A 19,407-nucleotide genomic window follows, 5' to 3' on the forward strand; every position below is an offset into this window, starting at 1 on the left:
CCCGGCAGGGGCCTCCCCGTTGGGCACTGCCCCTGTCCTCCCGCACACCCCCTCCCGAGGCCGAGTGAGGCCGGGAGCTCGCCCCCTTCCCTCCCCGCGGGACCCCGCAGCGGCTCCATCCTCGACTTCCCCCCCCACCCCCACGCCCGCCTGCGGCGGCTGCCCACCACCACCACCTGCCCGGCGCGGTGCCAGCGGACCGGCGGGAGCGCGGCGGGCCGGAGCCCCTTGCCCGCCGGCGGCAGCGGAGGGCCGGCACCCCGCGGCGAGGCGAGGCGGCGGCGGCGACCAGGCAGCGGCGGGGGAGCGCCCGCCTGGCCGGCACCACAGCGCCCCCAGCCCCCGTCGCTCCGCGCCTGCACGCCGAGCCCGGCCGGCTCCCTGCGCCCCCACACAAAGTCCCAGCACTCGGTAAACTTTCCCCGGCTCCCGGGGAGAAAAGGCGACGGGAAAGCGGCGGCGGGAAGGGGCAGGCGGGGGGGGGCAGGAAAGCAGACAGGCACGGGGAGAGGAGCGGCCGGCGGCAGCCCCGCCGGCCGCCCGCCGCCTCGGCCGCCCTTTACGGCCCCGGCCGCCGGGGGGGAACGGGAAGCGGGGAAAGAGAGCAGCCCGGGACGGAGCGGGCGAAGCGGCGACAGCCCCGGCAGCGCCGGCTCCGGCGCCATCTTGGGCTGATCGATGAATTGAACAAAGAGGATCAATTTCCGATGGGGCCAGTGATCAATGGCGAGGCGGGGGGGGAGGCGGAGGGAGCGGAGCGCCGCGGCCGGGCGGAGCGGGGGGTTCCCTTTAGGCGGCGCGGGCCGGCAGCGGGAGGAGGAGGGGGAGGCCGGGCCCGAGGGAAGGCGGAGAAGGGAAGGAGGGGAGCGAGGGGGGGGGTCCGGCGGCGCGGCCCGGCCGGTGCGGCGAGCGGGGGGAGCCTGACCTGCAGCTGCTGTAAATCAAAGCGCTTCCAATATTGAAACATCGATCCCACATTGGCCGCCATCTTGAGACATATTGAGACAGAGTGAGCGGCTGATAGAGAGAGAGGGGCTGGAGTTCAGGAGCCGGGAGGGAGGGGGAGGGAGGGAGGGAGCCAGCGGGAGGGGGGAGGAGGGGCGGGGGGGCAAGGGGGAGGGAGGCGGGCAGGGAGCGCCCAAATCCCGGCCTGGAACCCGCGCCCGCCCGGAACACGGACTCAGACCGTTCGCGGCTGAGGTGGGGGGGGGGGGGACGGGGGAAGGGGGGGGCAGAGGAGGGCAGAGAGGGAGGGGGCGCCGCGTCCACGCGAGCTCACAGGGCGCGTATCGCCCCCCCGCAGCGCGCGTGTCGCCGGCAGGGGAGCGCGCAGGAGATGGGCGGGGGGGGTGCTTCTTGGAGCGGTGCGGGGCGCAACGGTGCGGTGCGGGGCCGGGCAGTGCGCATCTGGGCAATGCGGGGAGGGCTGGATGGGGCAGTGCGGGATGGAACCGGGCGGTGCGGAGCTGGGCAGTGCGGGGTGCAAACGAGAACTGCGGGCAGCGACGGGAGGGGATGTCCACGGGGCAGTGAGGGGGACAGTCGGGCAGTGCGGAGCCGGGAAGGGCCAGGGGGCTCTATGGAGCAATGCGAGGGGCCGGAGTAGTGCGGGGTGCAAGCGGGTGGTGCGGGGGCTGGGCTCTACGGGTCAACGCGAGGTGCAGCTGGGCAGGGCAGAGTGTAACCGGGCAGTACGGGGCCGGGGCAATGCGGAGTGTAGCAGGCAGGGAAGGGGTGGCAGTGGTGGCAGCGCGGAGCCCCCGCCGTGCCCTGCGCTGCCCGCGCATCCCCAGCAGGTGCGGTGGGTCCGAGGCAGAGCATCTCGCACGACGGGTGGTGGCGGAGGGCCGAGGAAAGTGGGCAGCCCGCGGGGCCAGATGGGCTCGGTGGGAGAATTTGAGGGAAGCGGCAACGGCGGAGCCCGCGGCGGGGCCTGGTCCCCGTGTGCGGAGCGGACCGGATGTGGCTCTGGAAGAGACCGGCCGCAGCTCGTCGGGCACTTGCTCAGGGGCCGGGGCCGCGGGCTGGGACCGCTGACCGCTGCCTTATCGGGGACCACCGCGGTGGGGCTGGAAAAACAGATCCCGGCTGGGCGCAGGATATCCATAGAAACGCAGATTAAAAGGTGAAATAAGTTATTTTGTTCTAAACAACCATGCTGCGGTAAATAGGAGCAGTTTCCTTCTGTCCTTCCTGGAAAGCCTGGACAAGGCTCATCTCCACAAACCAACCCAGTGCACACAAGCAGCCCCCTGGTACCCTCCCCAGGAGAGCAGTCACTGTGTCCTTACTGGGAAAGGGGCAAGCATATTGGGTGCACACCTGTGGAGTGTACTGGGCCTCTCTGGAAGAGAGAAGCTGCAGAATTTTACCAAAACCAGCTTTCTTTTTTTTTCTTTTTTTTCCCACAGTTTAGCCATTCTTCTAGAAGGCAAATACACCTTCCCCTGGGGAGTGAGTGAGTGTCGATTTTTGTCCTCAGATTGCCTTTGATCACTGAGTGGATGTAGCACTTGTTCCAGTCAGAGAGTGACCACCTGGAATTGGCTCTGCTTGTCTTGGTGCAGTCACAGTGGGGACAGCAACAGAGCGATTGCTGCCTACCGATTCCCAACCTGCTACCGTCTACCTTGGGAGCAGCACCCTGATTCCAGCCTCCGTTTCCGCTTTTTGCTGAGGCTGGTGCTTACAAAGATACTAATTGCGATGATGGGGTTTATGTTAATGGATTCCACATAAAGATCAGCCTGACAACGGCAGACCCTCGGATTGTTGGCTGCACTGGGAATAAACCAAATGGTGTTGGGAGATGGCAATGTCAGTCCGCTGCCCAGCCAACTAGGCCAGGTGATCCACAAGACACATATCCAAGAGCCCCTGTGGCAGTTGTGGGGCTGGACTCAGGGATGCCCTGTGAGAGGGACGCCCCTTGTCCACACTTGGAGGGTTGGCAGCTCTTTGCTGGGCTGATGGCTCCGTGTGGGTGGCTGGGATGACAGTGGAGAGGTATGAGGTGTCTGGCCAGGGCTGCTCCAGCAAGGGAGTGATGGATGCTGCTGAGTGGCAGCTGCCTTTTAGCGACAGCGCTGCATGAGCTTCCGCATCCTGACTGACAGTGTAACCGGTTTGGTAGCCCTAAAATAGGATTTTAATCCTGGGAAGCATCATTTCACATTCCAGTGATCTAATCAAAATCCTTTCCTCTAATCTCTCCATGGTCCCCCCTTTCTAGATGAAAGAGGTTGGAGTTGCTGTCTTCACCCTTTCTCCGCTGCCTCCCTGCTCTACCAGTCTGTTCTGTGTCCAGGCAACTGCAAAAAGACATTTCAAAGGCTCCTACCGTGCCGTGGGGATGTTTTCTCTTGTTAGCTTGGACTGCAGGTGTGTAAAGCCTGGAGGATGAAGTATCCTGGTGCTGGTTTAGGTTGGGGGCATACAGTCAGGGTACAATAAATCACAGGGGAATGCTCCGCTTTGAACGCACATGCACGGCGAGAAGGAGGAGACAAAAGCATCTGACCTGAATCGTTTTCTGGAAGTGCATCTGGTTAGAATCCCAAGTTTTCAATCGAGTGCTGTTTTTCAAATACATTTGGTAGGTATTAACTCACAGCCTTCTCTCTGGCAGTATTTACGAGACTAATGTGTTAAGCGAAGGTTTGTATCTGTCGAGAAAGAGGGGTGACTGTCAGATGGGGTAACAAATGGGTCCCGCTATAAATAATACTTTAGGGTATTTCTAACGTCCTTGCAGGCTTTTTGCTGCAGGAGTTAGGTCTCGTGGCGTTATCGCCGGCTGGAAACGAGAGCTCCGTGGCTGGATCCCAAAGCTTTCAGCTGTGCAGCTCTGAGTATAAACAGCACAGCTGAGTTTAGGAAGTGCTGAGAAACCTTAACCCTGCCGGAAGACAAACGCTGCGCACCGATAATTCCTATTGTCTTCCGTGCAGGATCCAGTCCCTTCTTTGCCATTTTGTGTGGCAGCAAGCCCGACGAAATCTTGCTTGACAGCTCTGTTTGTTCAGAGTGCTGGATTTCTTCAGGCTGCCTTCTGCAAAGACCCCACAGGGTTCAGAGCTCCTCAGAGCAAGTGACAGTTCACTCGGTGTTCCTGCTGAGAGGTACCTGTGTGGGGTGCAGGAAGGACCTTGGAAAATTGGGTGTATTTTGGCAAGAAAATTATTAGAATGAAGTTCCCTGTGATTGTTCTGATCTGAGAAATCAGCCTCATCTCTTCATCTGAGGAAGGTTTTCCTAAGGTTGGATTTGAGCTGCGTAAATGCTAACTGCTTTCAGCATGCACGAACAGAGCCCTGAAACAGTAAGCACAGAGTGTTTGGAGTTGGAAATCTGAAATGACAGTGCGGACTGAGAGTTCTTCAGCAGGGTCTCCAAGTCTGTTGCACAGATTCCTGCTTCATTTTCTCCCAGCTGTATCCATACAGGCACCACGTTAGGAATTAAGCAAATACCTGATTAAAATTTGTTTCCTATTAACTTTGTGCCATGCAGAGTTCCTGGCACAGGTGGTTTGTGAGCATGTTCTCATGCTGGGCCACCAACAGCCATTGGCCATCTTATGCTTCACCTCTCGCTGCCCAGAATGCTGAAGAGAATGGACCTTTATTCCAAGGGTCCCAAACTTGTCAGAAACAATTGGTTGTCACAGCTGCTCCTTTGGGCAGCACTCTGCGTGCATTAAGGTGTTTTGGTCCACAAATCCAATTGGAATTACTGGGCTTAGGCTTCTGTTTGCTCTGGTGAGTCTAGGTTGGCCAGGACACTGAGAGTGCTTTTCCCAGTACAGCTGTAACCTTGAGTCTCTTCTCCATGGACTCTTGTCCTTTCCTCTCCTCTTTTTCACTTAAATTGATCCCCCCAAATAATTTCTTACCTGTGCCCCTGTCTGCTCCTTTCCAGCCCTTTCCCTCAGTTTGATGGCTCTTCTTTGCATTTCCTTCAGCTGCTTCTCATCTCTAGCTGCCTTTCCCATTGGAGTGCCTCCTTCCCAAATCCCATGCCTCTCCCCTGTGAATTGTGTCACCCTGTTCACTCTTGAACTGGATTTGAGAGCAAAGGAAATTGTGCTCCATCCATCCTTACCACATTGCCATTGCATAGTGAGGCTTGTGGGGATGGCAGACAGCAGAGAGAGCCAGACAGGTAATTTATGTTGCTGGGAGATTTAACCCAAATTAAGAGTAAAACTCATCTATGTCTTCCAAATCACGGATACTTTTTTCCCCATTATTGTCCATGACTCCAGTTCTGCTTGATTTATATCTGCTGTAGTAGCCAGAGGTTTTGTAGCATATAAATTACCAGAGGGCTTGGCCAGGAATGTGAACAAGATGTGTAGAAACTCAGGAGACCCCCTGAGCAGAGAATGGTTGGAAGCTGGGAGAAGTATCCCATGTGCCTGCCCACTCTTCCCTGGGTGCCCACTGGCAGAGAGAGGAGACTCAGCTGCGGGGACCCTGGTTGTGAAGCAACAGAATCATTTGTGAAATTTCTAGCACAGCTCATGTAGGTGGTGACATACCTGAGCTAAGCATGAAAGCCTGTGAGAGCTGCAGGCTGGTAGGTGGAAGAGAAACAAACAATTCTGAGAGAGGGCAGGGAAAGCAGCCACAATTAAGAGCAGAGTAAATTTGGGCGCTGTGGTTACTCACTGTTTAACTCTGGAGACATTTATAAGTACTCGGCACAACCCACAACAGATCTTCACTGAGGGTTGTGGATTAACCCACAGCAACAAACCCAAGTGATGCCACTGCAGCAGTGTTCTCTGCCCTCTGCTGCAGAGGTACTGAAGACCCTCACAGGAGGAACACCTCTAATGAGCTGAGTTGGGCTTCCTAGGCTGGGCACATTTGAAACATCTCTCTCAGGCTGCACTCCAGCCAGGTGCATGGTCATGTTTTGGCCAAGCTAAGTAATGGCCATACCCATGGGCGATCAGGGGAATTAGAGAAGAGGACCCATGAGATTATCCACTCCCAGAGCTGGCAGTGAATCACTGCACACCAGGCTGATGTTGGTGTGTGGTTCTTACCAGGCTGAGTTGATGAGCTTTGGCCTTGCCTTGTTGTCCTTCAGCCATGAGCAGGATGCTATCAGGATGAGTCCTCTCTTGGCTGGGCAGGGCTCAGGCTCCTGCCAGCACTCTTCTCTCCCACTTGGGCTCTTCTGATCTGGGCATTTATCTTCTCTGCCCTTCAAAGGGGTTAGGAGACAAGTAAGTGGCTTATGTTCCCAGGCAACATTTCCACCTTTTTTTCTCACTTAGAGCCTTTCACTTATTTTTTTTACCTCTTTACTGGCTTCTTTTAGAGTTTTAGGGGTTGGTTCTTTTCCACATTCGTTTTATCTTGTATATAACTCTTGTTCTTCCCATCATGAATCTCCCAATACACTTCATGAGCTGCTTCCTCACTTCAGGCTCCTGCTCTTCCCATCTCTCCCTCCCTGCTCAGTCAGGAATCCAGTCTGGCTCTGCTTTCCCCTCCCCCTAAGCTCCTCCCCAGCCAGGTTTTTCTCCCAGTTTCTGCAGAATCTTCAGGTCCAGTATTTCACATATTACTTCAGAGTAAGAATCAGACACATTATTAATTTAAATCCCTTTCTGTTTTCTGAACCCCAGCTGGGATGACTCTGTCCTGCTCTCTTGGTGCCACTCCCCCCATGGCAGGAGGGCTGCTTTAGTGCTCATAGCTGGGGACAGGAGCTGCATTCAGCTGCTGCCACAAGTTCTTCATGACATGAAACAATTCACTGGATCTCCCCCCAGATTCTCCCTTCTGTAAAATACCAGTGGTCACCAGGAGATAAAAATCTTGTGGTGACTGTTGGGCACTTGCATCTCCACAGGCTGCAGAAGCTGCACGAAGGAGATGGAAGGGAAATGTAAATAAAGCAGCTCAGAGGCTGCTCCCACACCTCCCAGTTTCCCCTTGGTTCTCGCCCAGAGAGCGCCCATAAAGTGGGTGAGCACAGAGCTGAGCTGGCTTGGAAGAGGAAAAGGGAAAAAGGTTTTTCTTTCACTTTCCAATCACAAACCCTTCATGTGGGACAGGAAGAAGGGAACATGCCTCCTTTCCTCCAGCTGAACTTTTTAGTGCCCTTGACCTGGCCTGTCACCACCCATGGTGGGCACATCCCTTGCAGTGTGTCCCCCATGGGTGCCAGCCATCCCAGGGTGGCACAGCAGCCTCCAGCACCTGGGTGCCAAGGGGAGAGGCATCCATGCCTGGGCCCGGTTGTGACGGGCAGGGCCAGGCAAGGAGAGGCAGGCAGGTGTGTGGGACACATTGTGTGGGGGGGTGGGAGGTGCCCAGCAGAGCTGGCACCACTGCATGGCACAGTCCTGAGCAGCAGGCTGCTGGAGCTGCTGGGGCAGGTGGGAAGCTGCGTTTGTGGTACCTGGTGTGGAGCGTGTCAGAGGTGGTTTGTCTTCCAGAAATGAGTGTGAGATTTCCTTTTGGGAAGCACATCTCTTCTTAGAAAAAAGGCTGGGCTCAGCTGGGATTTGCTGCAAACACAACTGGGGTTGTGTACCTGAGTGCTGGGGTAGGGAAACAGCAACTGTGGATCAGTGCAGAAAGGAGAAAACAGGCACAGCAGGGAGGCCAGCAGCTCACTACAGCTGCCTTATGCTGGCAAACCCGAGGCTGTGTCCCACAGGAACCTCCTTTTTTGCAGGAAGAGTGCAGGGTGCTTGTCATAGCAGACACAGGTGACCCAAAGCCAATGCTGTATCCCACAGGAACCTCCTTTTTTGCAGGAAGAGTGCAGGATGCTTGTCATAGCACACACAGGTGACCCAAAGCACTTGGGACAGGGCATCAATCCGTACTTTTTTAGTGGCATGCACAAAATAAATGGATGTTTTTTTCCCCCTGGCATTGTATCATCTCCTGCTTGGTGTTTGGGTGGTGATGGATTACTAAGTAGGGGGTAAAAATTCACATGATTTTTCATCTCTAAACACTACCTTCTCCTTTTCAATAAAGGCACCCAGCCAGATTCTGGCCATGATTCTCCATGTTTATATGCAAGCCCTTGTTTGCTTCTGCTTGGCATTGTCCCAGCCTGGGGCTTTAACCTGATAGAAACTCAAAGACATTATGGGGGAATTGGTGGGACCACTATCAATGTCCAGGGGTGCAAGCTAGTGCAGACTACAGCTTATTAACCTTGTGGTGTTTGCTCTGTCCATAACAAGCTGGAATTGGCTCAATGCGAGTAAAACAAATGGAAAGCATTCATGAAGAGGAGTGAATGGGGTTTAGATGGAAGAACAACATGTCAGTGGCTCGTCTCCAAGCAGTCAGTTTTTCAAGTACTGAAGCATGTGCAAAACTTTGGTTTAACCTGTTCCTAAACACCCTGCTGCGTGGGGCTGGAGCCTGAACCGGGGCCATGTGCATAAAACCTGCTTTCATGAAAGGATTACACACCAAAAAAAAAAGCTTTAAAACTGTGAGAAGGAGAAGAATGTTCAAGGGCAGCCAACCTGGAGGGAAGAAATCTCATTTAGTTACGTGAAGTGTTTATAAATGCAGTTTAGGAACATGTATGAAGGAGTCATTTTTTACTTTTCAGACTGCAACACAGAACAAAACAATTGCTTGCTTGTCTTTTTCCAAGGATTTTTAGGGAATATATTGCAGTTTGAGTGTCTCTTTTGACCTGCTTTTTCCTTTTAATAGCTTATTGTTTGGTTGATTATTTCAGGTTAGTTTTTGTGTGTGTGTGTGTGTGTGTGTGCTCTCCTTCCGTTGTGATTGGTAGAGAAACATCTACCTGGTTTAACCCAAACAAGAAATTCATTTTAAACTGAGTTTAAAATTCCAGGCTTTCTTTTCCCATGCCTGGGCTACCAACTGTGGTCTGTAACCTTCACTTTTTCTTTCTCTTGCATCATCAGGATAAACGTGAAGTGACAGAGGCAGCCTGGAATTGCAGTCGTGCAGCGTAACAGAACTGACTATCGAGGTTGGTGTATAGATTAGATTAATGCATAAATCTAATTTGATATTTCACATTACCAGGCTAATATTTTACAGATGTGATGCCAAGTTGTTAAGTAAATGAAAATCACAGAGTCCAATTCTGAAAGGATTACTCAGGCAAAAAAATCCCTGAAGTCAAAGGGAGCATTGCCTGAACGGAGTCTGCGAAATTAGAACTAGAGCCATGTTCCCAAAACAGAGCAGCAGATTTATCTCCCAGATCTGCCCATGAGTTGAATTCTTGTAACAATGAAAGATATACAGGGAGAAGGAACGAGTAGGTAACCTGAAATGTAAGGAGAGGCTGATAAGATCACACCAACCCTGAGCAAGCACTTGTGTGGTTGGTGATGTCAACAGGAGCCTGAGCTCCTTTAATAAACTTGTTCATAGTTGTCCTGTTCTGTGTTTTATGCACTGCAGTACATAGATCATGGAAGAGTTTAACAAGAAGAGGATTCATAATAAATTTGGACATAAAATGCCTTCCTGAAATATGTGAAATGCTTTTTTATATGATTCCAGTAAAATCTCGATCACAAAACTCTGCCCTCCTGCTTCTTTCTGTTTGATTGCAGCTTGTTGCTTTTTGTGTAACCTTTGACTTCCTGACACTCAGCAGATACCATCGTGGGGCAGCTTTACCTGGAGAAGAGACCAGTGCTCTGCTCACTCACTCCAGAGGTGTAACACAGGAGAAACCCTCCAGAACTGCTGAAATGTTCTGTCTGTGTCAGATGCTGTAGGACCAAAGGGTGTAACCAGTTGCAGCTCCCGTGAGACACTCAGCTTGGTGTCTGTTTATAGCTGCTCAGGATCTGCCCCACTGACTGGGATGGAGCTGAGCCAGGGAGGATTTGTGCCCTTTATCATGACTTTGCTCTGTGTTCTGCACTCTCAATTCTCCTGACTCTTCCTGCCAAACCCAGCTCCCTTCTTCACAGTTTGGTACTCTGAGTATGAACTGGTACTGGTGGAAGTCCAAGGGTAAAAAAAGGCAGGAGTGTAAAGCACAGATCTGTAGCCTGGATCTGAGAGAAACAGCTTGACCACAGAGGAAGTTATTTGCACAAGAAGTATTCAAACAGCTAGGCAGGGTTTACATGTGTTTAGTAAATCTTGTCTGAAAACTAGAACCAGCTGTAGAGGATATGGAGGCCCTGATCCCCGGCTCCTGAACAGTTTCCTACCTTTGGAAGATACAATTCCAGTCACTTTTTCCAGCTTTTCATCTGAGGGCTGCTGGGGATTGAAATAGGAGGAGTGTGATTTCCATTTCATTTTGCAGTGCTTGTCAGCATCCTCAGGTAGCTGGGCACAGTTCTGGCTTTCCTGCTGGTGGAGACCTTTCGCAACCCCTTTCCTCCTCACCTCCATCTGATCTGATCGTGTCGTCTGCAGCCTAGAAACAGAGGTATAGGGTAAAGATCCCATGGTAGCTCAGGGCTGTGCAAGGAGCCTTTCATGCCAGGCTCATCCTTCCATGCCAGCATTAGGGCAACAAGCAGGGCCTGGCTGAGCCCTTCGAGCACAATTACCCCACAGAGTTTGTCCTACATGACAACAGTGGAATCGATGGAGCCACTCTTGCTTCCCTCCTAACCAAGAAGAGAACCAGGCCTGGCAGCTACATTTGCATGCACCATTAAGAAAGTTGTAGATGCAAGCAAGATCTTTTCTCTTTTCTTTTTCCCCTCACTTCTTTGTGTGTGTGTGTGTGTGTCTAACTATGCACCAAATTTTGTAGCTGAAATTTACATACTTCTTGATTCATGAAATTATGAGCAGCTGCTATTTTGCTACATTCTTAAATTGAAAAGGCAGCGAAGAAAAGAACAGACACATTAGGCAAACTCCATCTGCCCCTCACGTCTATCACTTCCCTTCACTCTCTCCTTTGCCAAGCAGGATACAATGGCATAATCAGATGTCTTGCTTTGCCTGGGAGAGTCCCCAAATTTATATAGCTGTCATCTAAGATGGGATTTTTGTTTTCAAGACAGCTCCTTACCATGGTCTCTTGTCCCCCCCTGAAACCTGTGCGTGCATTTTCTGAGGAAACCACAGAACACAAAAGAGCTTCGGCAGGAGAATAACCTTCAAAATGGCTTACAGGCTTTTGGAGGCTCCTGCAAGTCTTCAGACATCTATTCTTAGGGATCTTAGGATCACTTTAGACTTAAGAAGCTTTCCTATTTTTATTTTTTGGCTTCCATCTTTTTATTCAGAGTGCAGAGGAGGAAAGATTTGGGGTGAGAGGGTAAAACCTAGGGTTCAGAATTAGGGCAGGTGGGCTTTATTTCTAATATTATCTCTCTCTATATATATATATATATAAATATTTATTTGATTGTTTATTTGCAGTGAATCTCTGAACAAATCCAATCTACAGGTAGGTAGTCCCAGGTTTGGAGGAAAGGGTTATTTAAGCTCTTGGAGAAGAGTACTTCTATCTCTGGCATAGCTGAGAGCAGCCTGCCCCTTTCTTTGTGCTAACCTCCCCTAGGCAAACACAAACACCACATTTCAGTGGGATGTAAATGTTTTAATATTCGAGTTTTGAATTAAAAGATGGAAGCTCAGAGTTTCAGACCTATTTAACACCTGGTTAAACACTTAACAAAGTAGTAACAGCTGAGTGCATCCCTGTTAAGTGGAGGATTTTTCTTTTTGTTGCCCCACTTAAGAAACAGTCATTGTCATTCAGGCTCATTAACATAAATAGGTTCCCTAGGAGATGTCCCATTAAAGTGGCCATCCCTATTAAGCATGTCCCAATTAAGTAGTGTTTATTGTATGGCAGGTTCCAGACCTCAAAGCAGAATAATTTTCAGTTCCTAGAGGGGAAAAAAAAAAAGTCAAAGAAATTACATACTTAAAGAGGGCTTAAATTGATACAAACTGATAAGAGCCCAAAAAGTGAAAAATGAGGGCTGACACTTCATCCTTTTGTTTACCCTGCAATGCTGCTTTTCTGGTTTTGAGTTAAGAATGTAGCCTACACCCTAACTATGAATTTCTTGGCCTTGATTTGATTGTGTCATAACTTAATGTTTTATGACTTACAATCACATTAGTCATAGGAGTCACTCAAGTTTAGAGATGATGGAAAAGACATAGGGGATAGACAAATCCATACACAGAGACTAATGGTGCTGGGATTGAACTGCTGGGCTGGGACCCAGGAGAGCTGAGTTCAGTGTCCAGGCCTGTGCCAAATGTTTCTGCCTCACTTGGAGGGAAGCACCCAGCCTCTCTCCACAGGGTTGTGTAGCCACCTGAGCAGACATTTAAATGTCTGTATCCTTCTGTGCATACCTAATCTGCTCTGCTCTTTGCTCAGTCAAGGTGGATTTAAGTCGGGGGCTTATTCAAGGTGCCAGCAGACAAGCTCTGGGAAACCCTGGGGGCACTGGCTGAGGACAGTACAACCCTCGGCTGTCTGCTGCCAAAGGCTACCCCTTATCCCCCACATGACACGAGTGTCAGCCACTTCAGCATACGATCTGGGTCTTTAGCACAAACCTGCCTTCAAAGACCTGAAATGACTTGACTTGATTTTGTCTCCAAGTGGTGGTGGAGAGGCAGGCAGGCGGCTCCTGCCTATTATGCTTCTGTGGGAGGTAACCTCCAGCGCAGAGACTGAGCAGAGGAGGAGGAGGAGTAATGCCATCCTCAGCTGAAGGGAGTTCAGCACGTTTACTCTTCCAGCCACGGCATTTGCAGCTTAGTGTTTACCCTGCAGACCTAAGAAACCTTTGTGTAGTTCTGCCCCCAAGGAAATGACCTGTCCTTCCTGAGAAGGAGACGCTTGTACCTGGGTGAAGTGGAGAAAAATATTCCTACTTGAAGGCTATAAACTGGAATCTCTTGATGGCAGGATCTCCAGAAGTTTCCTCAATACTGGTGAAAATGGAAATACAATAAATTCAAACCCACTCAGTGAACAGAGTTTTGATTAGCACCCAATGATAGCTTCTCTGCATCACTCTCTTTGGTACTTCTGAAAGACAAAACAGTGTGAGTTTTCCCCAGTTATTTTCTATAGTTCATAGAATCATTCAGGTTGGAAAAGGCCCTTAAGATTGAGTCCAATTCTAAACCTAACACTGCCAAGTCCACCACTAAACTATGTCCCTAAGCACTGTGTCTGGAAGCTCCCCTACAAAAGCCTCCCTGAAAAGCAATGTACATGTGCTAAATACTTTTAGTCTCAATAATCACTTTTGTTCTGGACAAGGAATTATCCCTGGAGTGCAGTTTGCTATCAAAAGCTGTGATTTGTACAGCGGTGCACAAGTGGTTCACACTTTTAGTACTCAAGAACCTCAAGATGCCTTCACAAGAGGCATAGTACTTCCAAATGAGGCTCTGTGAGTAGGTGGTAAACTTTCTTCTGGGTCACTGAGCAGCAACTGGGTGGTTTGAAAGCATCTCCCAGGAGCCAGGTAATCTGTGGTTGAGCGATGCAGATGTTCTGCTGTGGTCAAATCAGAAAGAAAGACTTCTATCCTTAGGGCAGTGAAGTAATTACAGCTGGTATCCTCATATCTTACTTCCAGTAAATAGGTGTAGAACAATGTGGCTTTGTAGTGCCCATTAATAATATTAGCAGTTGGCAGCAAGAGCCTCTGAGAGGCTTTACACAGCTGTAGCTGACTCTGTGCAGGAGAAATGGTTAATGCTCAGAGCATGCAGGGGGTCATCTCAGGACCAGAAGACCTGGTTTGCTCTAGACCTTGGCAGTTTGTATGAGTGGGGTGAGATCCTCAGTAAGAGGAAGGTTGCTCTCATTTGTTAGTGTCTCTTCTCTGAAGACAGGGATTATGCTCACCACTGTACCAGTCAGCATGGCTGTAGAGAGGGCAAACCCAAAACCCCAGCTCTGAAGAGCTGCTGTCCTTGAGGGAATTCCAAATATGGATCTAGATTTGGGTTTGATGTTTCAGATCTGCAGTTAATTTGCTCTTTGTTAAGCAGCAATAGTGTACCAGCCCTTGCTTAAGCTCCCATGTTGTGTCAGCATTTCTGGTGTGGAGCCATGTGTCTCGGGTTTAGCATTCGCCCAGGATTTCCAAAGCAGGAGCCCACAGTGCCACGTAAAGCCTCAGATGGGTTCCAGAGCAGGGAGCAAGACACAGCAGTGCACCTGCATGGAGACTTGAGTGTATTCCTTCAGCCCTGACACAAATCAACTGTAGGGCTCTTTGACACATCCCAACCTTTCAGAGTGTATTTTTCCAAGCCCTGCTCATTATCTGAGCCTCCATTCAGATGCTCTCAGCACAGATGCCTTCCTCATCAGCTCTGCACTAAAACATACAGTAAGTGAAATTCTGCCATATGTTAATGCATATGTTTCAGTTTCAATAAGCATTTGATGCAGGGCTGCTTTTATTTTTTTTCCCAGGCAATAGGAATTACAGACTTCATACCATTGCCTTCCTTCTCTACTTCAATATACGAGGGAGCTTAAATAAACTACTTAACTGAAGGGTGGCTCTGTGCAGCCCAACCTGTGGCAATGCTGGAGACACCTATTGATTCTTGGTGCTTCAGCATTTATCTGTTGGGTCCAAACCAGCTGGGGATGGCAGAGTCAAGCTGTCTGAGCCTCTCTGTGATGTTGTAAAGTGATGGAGAGGCAGATAGCCTGGAGAAAAGGTGTAACCAGGATTTTCACTTCATCCCCACCTCGAATTTTCCCATCTGGCATATCACAACATAATGATGCCAATGATGTCATCAGACTGGGAGAGTGGAGCTGAAAGGGGTAGTTTTGTCTTTTGCTGAAGTTTGTGAGGTGGTCACCCATGGTAATTAGCAAGTGTGTGCTGCTGGTTTCTGGCAGAGGCTCAGTCCATTCTCCACAGGCTGGAACCAGGCTGTTCAGCCATGAAGCTTCTTCCTGTTTGTTTGCAAATAAACTCTTGGAAAGGCACAGGGCACATGATGGGGTTTACAGATCAGGGCTGGCACGAATGTGGTACTTTCACAGCACTGCAGTACCTCTCAATAAGGATCTGAATGGGTCACAGCTCCCCTAGATTTGCACCAGGGTAGGAGCCAGCTCAGGCCCCATAGCAGGCTTGAGGGCACCCAAGCAGCTATGATTGGGAGCAGCATTTGAAAGACAGAACAAAGGAAAAAGAGCCAACTTGAATATCCAACGTAGGGCAGCTTTGCCTGCTGGCTTCTTTGCTTTACAAGGAGAGGAGCATGCAGGCAGCCCCTCAGCTAGCAGAAGCTGGCACAGCTTTGTTAAAAATCAGTGGAGCTTTGCTGATTTCTATCAGCTGAGAATCACTATCTGCCCCAGTGACAACAGGAGGCATTGGAAGGGAGTGGGGAGGCAAGAGGGTTTATCTATGGTTACAGCAGCACAAGATAAACTAATTCTTGTCTAAAGCTCTCAGAAAAAGAAGGTGTCTATGGGAACAGAGCGCTGACTCTGCTCTCTCAGCCTTGGCTTCTGATCACCGTGCCAAGACTGGCATCTCCTCTTCCCTGAACAAATCAGCATGGCTCCTGCAGCCTCCTCATCCCCTGCCAGTGCTGAGTTCCCCACCGCTCACCGCCACTGAGAGCTCTCTGCCCTCACCCCATGCAGCAGGGCTGGCTGCTGCGTGCCTGGATCTGCTCGCTCACATACTTCTGCAGCATTATTAAACAGAATCAAAGGATTCTTTTGGGTTCATTTTTCATAAAATGTCTCAAGCAGTTGATAAATAAATAATCTTGCAGCTCCGAATGGGCACGAATTCCCTACAGACTCGGAGGTGCGAGCAGGTCTGTGCCAAGCCCAGCTCTCCTCCAGGGAGATGTATATATCTCTATACCTGTAATTATAGGCTGATAATTATATAATTCGCTGTATGTATATCATCATTTGTGAATAAGTGGGGAAGCTGGCAGCACAGAAGGGCGGGACTGGATCGTAAGCTAATAAAAAAAAAAAGCAATTATATTTCTTTCTCGATCCAGTTCTCACCTTCCCAGTGAGATTGGGGCATTGTGCAATAAGTGAGAAATGAGGAACCTCAGAACACTTGGAAGCAAGATAAGCATCCAAATGCCTGACTGTGTCATTCAGGGCTCAGCTGAACTGTTTCAGTCAGGAAATTATGGGCTGCCATGGGAACAAAGGTCCCTTCCCAGATTACCGAAAGGAGCCTGAAGTGGGTCACAAATGTTACAAGAATAGGCTTTCAAATGGCATTTATATTATTTCCCAGGTTAATACAAGTTTGAGTCTAAGCATTACAGCTAATATGAGAAATTTCATTTCAGCTTCACGCAACATCTCCTCGCTGTAGCTACAGTTCACCCCCCAGAAGGTTTCCAGAAGAAGGTATCTCCAAGGTCCTGCCTGCATCTGTCACATCTTGTTTGATACTAACTTTACAAACTGCTTAAATGGGGTTAATTTGTAAGCTGTGTCGATGCAGCCTCCTGCAGAAGGTGCTTCTGGAGCTGACGCGTCAGAAATCACAAAACTCTACCTCAGCCTTCAAAAGTTGATAAATGATGAGCAAGTGCTTTTGTTTTCTGGTGTACACTCGTCCTGCCAGTCTCTATTTCCTCTCTAAGATGCACAGCAGAGTGTTCCTCATGGAACCAAAGTGTTCCTTAACCTATTCTCTTAACTTCTAAATCCCTGGGACTGCTCATATTGTAAGAGCCTAGAGACAGTGCCCAGTATCAGGGTAGGACTGAGCCTCTGGTACGTCATCCGGAACTGAACAAATCCGGGCATGCAGGAGGTAATTTAGTTGTGCAGAAGGAAAGTTTCTCAGTTCTGGTAAATTCTTGGTAGCACAGCACTGGCAGTCAGTGGAGTGCTTGCTGAAATTGTGATGATTTGTTAAAGGAGAACGAGAAGCTGACCCTGGTAAAATAATTGCAGGCCATGGAGAAGAGAAAAAGGCAGCACTGTATTTACACAGAGTCTGGCCTTACAGCTCTAAATGCAGCATCACTTTTTTCAGAGGTTCAAGTGCTGGAAGCACAAATCAGCCACTTTCTCTACCATTTATTACAGCTTTCTGTCACTACATATCTGGCTGTAAAGCAGGCAAAAATGGGAAGTTGTTTTGTTGTCTGTGAGGTAAAAATCACTGGAGTAGAACAAGTGTAGAGCCAAGCTCTCCGTTTGGAGCTGGGTTGGTTACCTCACTCTTGAGGTCTTACTCAGCACAAACCAAATCAGTCTCATCAGGCAGTTTAGTTGTGCTGGAGTCTCTGTGGTTATTGCAAAGTCCTAAGAGGTCTACAGGATGCTTCTCCTGCTGTGTCACTATTAGCTCCTCTGCCCCGAAACCAGCAAAATCTCTAATGAAAGGTGGTTCAGTTCTAATGACACTACCTCTGCTTCAGCCAAGCATGGAAGCATATCCTGAGTTCAGACATCCAGGTACCAGGGAGGATCCTCCTCAGCTCACAGCTAACTGTGTGCTTGCCACTCTGTTCAATCACAAAATCTGGGGCTTTGAAGTTGGAAAGAAGTCTGAGACAAGTTTCAGGTTTGGGGTGATCTGTCCTCTATTTCAAGCAGGTCCTGGAGGGGAGAAGGCAGGCTAGCGAGGAACAAAGGTGTCAGAGTTTTGGAAGTGTTAAGACTCCCTCACATAGTCCTGATCAAGCTGCTAGGGCTGACCACAGCTGCACCTGCAGACAGGTTCCATGCACTTCACTCATTCACTTTTGAGAAGCTCCATCCCGCAGGCAGCTCTCTAAGTTCAGCTCCTATCTGTGGCTGTGTGTTCATAGTTCTCAGCCATGTGTGTGAAATGGAACCCTCAAGCCATTTCTGAGCACTGCAAAAGTGAAATGAATACATTTTCCCTGTTTTTTAAGGAAAATGATTGCCATGCTTCCCTACACCACACAGCTAATTAATATATCAAAGAACTTTGAAACCTGATATTCCGCACGTAAACAGCTCTCACTGAGGGAAATGTCCACAGCACATACAGTAAAACAAAGAGGGTTTGGATAATATGAAAGTCTGAAAGACTGAAAGTTGGCTGTGACATGGAACAGAATATCTCTCTACAACTCCCTGAAAGGAGGCTGTAGCCAGGTGGGGGTTGGGCTCATATGGGTTCTCCATAGGATCAGGTAGTAGAAGGAGAGGAAATGGCCTGAAATTGTGCCAGGGGAGAGTTGGAGATGAGGAAAAATTTGTTTGCTGCAAGAGTGGTCAGGGATTGGAACAGGCTACCCAGGGAGGTGGTGGAGTCCTCATCCCTGGAGGTGTTCAAGAAAGGTGTGGCCATGGCACCTGGGGACATGGTTTAGTGGCCATGGTGGGGTTGGGTCAGTGGTTGGACTGGATGAGCTTAGAAGGATTTTCTGACCCAAACAATTCTGTGATTCTATGATTTCAGTGACTTAAAAAGTGAAGTATTTTTTGAGAGTTTTTTTCCCCCTCTTTGTCTCAGTAAGCCCAACCTGGCCCAAAGGACTTAAGATGACTTAAAGTCTTTGACAAGAGCATGGAAGGCACAAGCTTAGTGCCCTCACAGTAGTCAGTATGATATTTACCTACCAGGAACTACCTTGTGTGCTGGGCTCAGATGTTCATGCTTCTGCAAACCTCTGCCTTACGCTCCCTCCCATGTTCAGGGTGGTACAAAATGCCATGGGAGCTTGGAGCATTCTTAGGGAGCTTTGGCTCTTTTCTAATGTCTGTGGTCAAGGACTCTATATTTCTTCACATGCAGTAATGAAATTGGGCAGTCAGAGCTCTGTAACACAGGTTAGCAATTCATATGGTGGCACAATGCATGGGAAAAAAAATCAGCCTCATATGGCTAAGAAAGTTGTTTAAGAGCATCCCAAGTTTCATTTAGTTCATTTAGATTAGGTTGCCATCCAGAGGGACCTGGATGAGCTTGAGAGGTTCACCAATGCCAACCTCATGAAGTTCAACAAAGTCAAGTGCAAGGTGCTGCACCTGGGTCGAGGTAATCCCAAGCACAGACCCAGGCTGGATGGAGAATGAATGGAGAGCAGCCCTGTGGAGAAGGACTTGGGGGTGTTGGGGGGTGCAAAGCTGTGTCCTGGGCTGATCCCCAGCAGTGTGGGCAGCAGGGGCGGGGAGGGGATTCTGCCCCTCTGTTGTGTTCTGCTGAGACCCTCCCCTGCAGTGCTGGGGCAGCTCTGGAGCCTCCACCACAAGAAGGAATGGAACTGCTGGAGTGGGTCCAGAGGAGGCCACAAAAGTGATCAGAGGTCTAGAGAATGTTTCCTAAAAAGAAAGTCTGAGAGAGTTGGGATTGTTCAGCCTGGAGAAGAGAAGGTTCCAGGGAGACCTTAGAGCAGGCATTCAGTATTTGAAGGGGCTGTGGGAGAGCTGGGGAGGGACTTTTGACAAAGGCATGGAGTGACA

General features: G+C 49.7%; 2 protein-coding genes across 7 annotated transcripts in view; one reads left to right on the top strand and one right to left on the bottom strand.

Annotated features, from left to right (window-relative positions):
* The window catches only part of CUX1 (cut like homeobox 1), a 384,575-nt gene extending 383,587 nt beyond the window's left edge, over window positions 1–988 (bottom strand). For all 6 annotated transcript variants that reach the window (XM_054394426.1, XM_054394425.1, XM_054394427.1 and 3 more), the window contains exon 1: window positions 926–988. In XM_054394426.1, coding sequence (XP_054250401.1) covers window positions 926–988 — 63 coding nt within the window. The remainder of the gene's footprint in view (window positions 1–925) is intronic.
* An 889-nt stretch (window positions 989–1,877) lies between these two features.
* Window positions 1,878–19,407, top strand: part of MYL10 (myosin light chain 10) — a 191,559-nt gene continuing 174,029 nt past the window's right edge. The window contains exon 1 of the mRNA XM_054394243.1: window positions 1,878–2,125. Coding sequence (XP_054250218.1) covers window positions 1,878–2,125 — 248 coding nt within the window. The remainder of the gene's footprint in view (window positions 2,126–19,407) is intronic.

This window comes from Indicator indicator, chromosome 30 (assembly GCF_027791375.1).
Source record: "Indicator indicator isolate 239-I01 chromosome 30, UM_Iind_1.1, whole genome shotgun sequence".
In the NCBI taxonomy this organism is placed as follows: Eukaryota; Metazoa; Chordata; class Aves; order Piciformes; family Indicatoridae; genus Indicator; species Indicator indicator.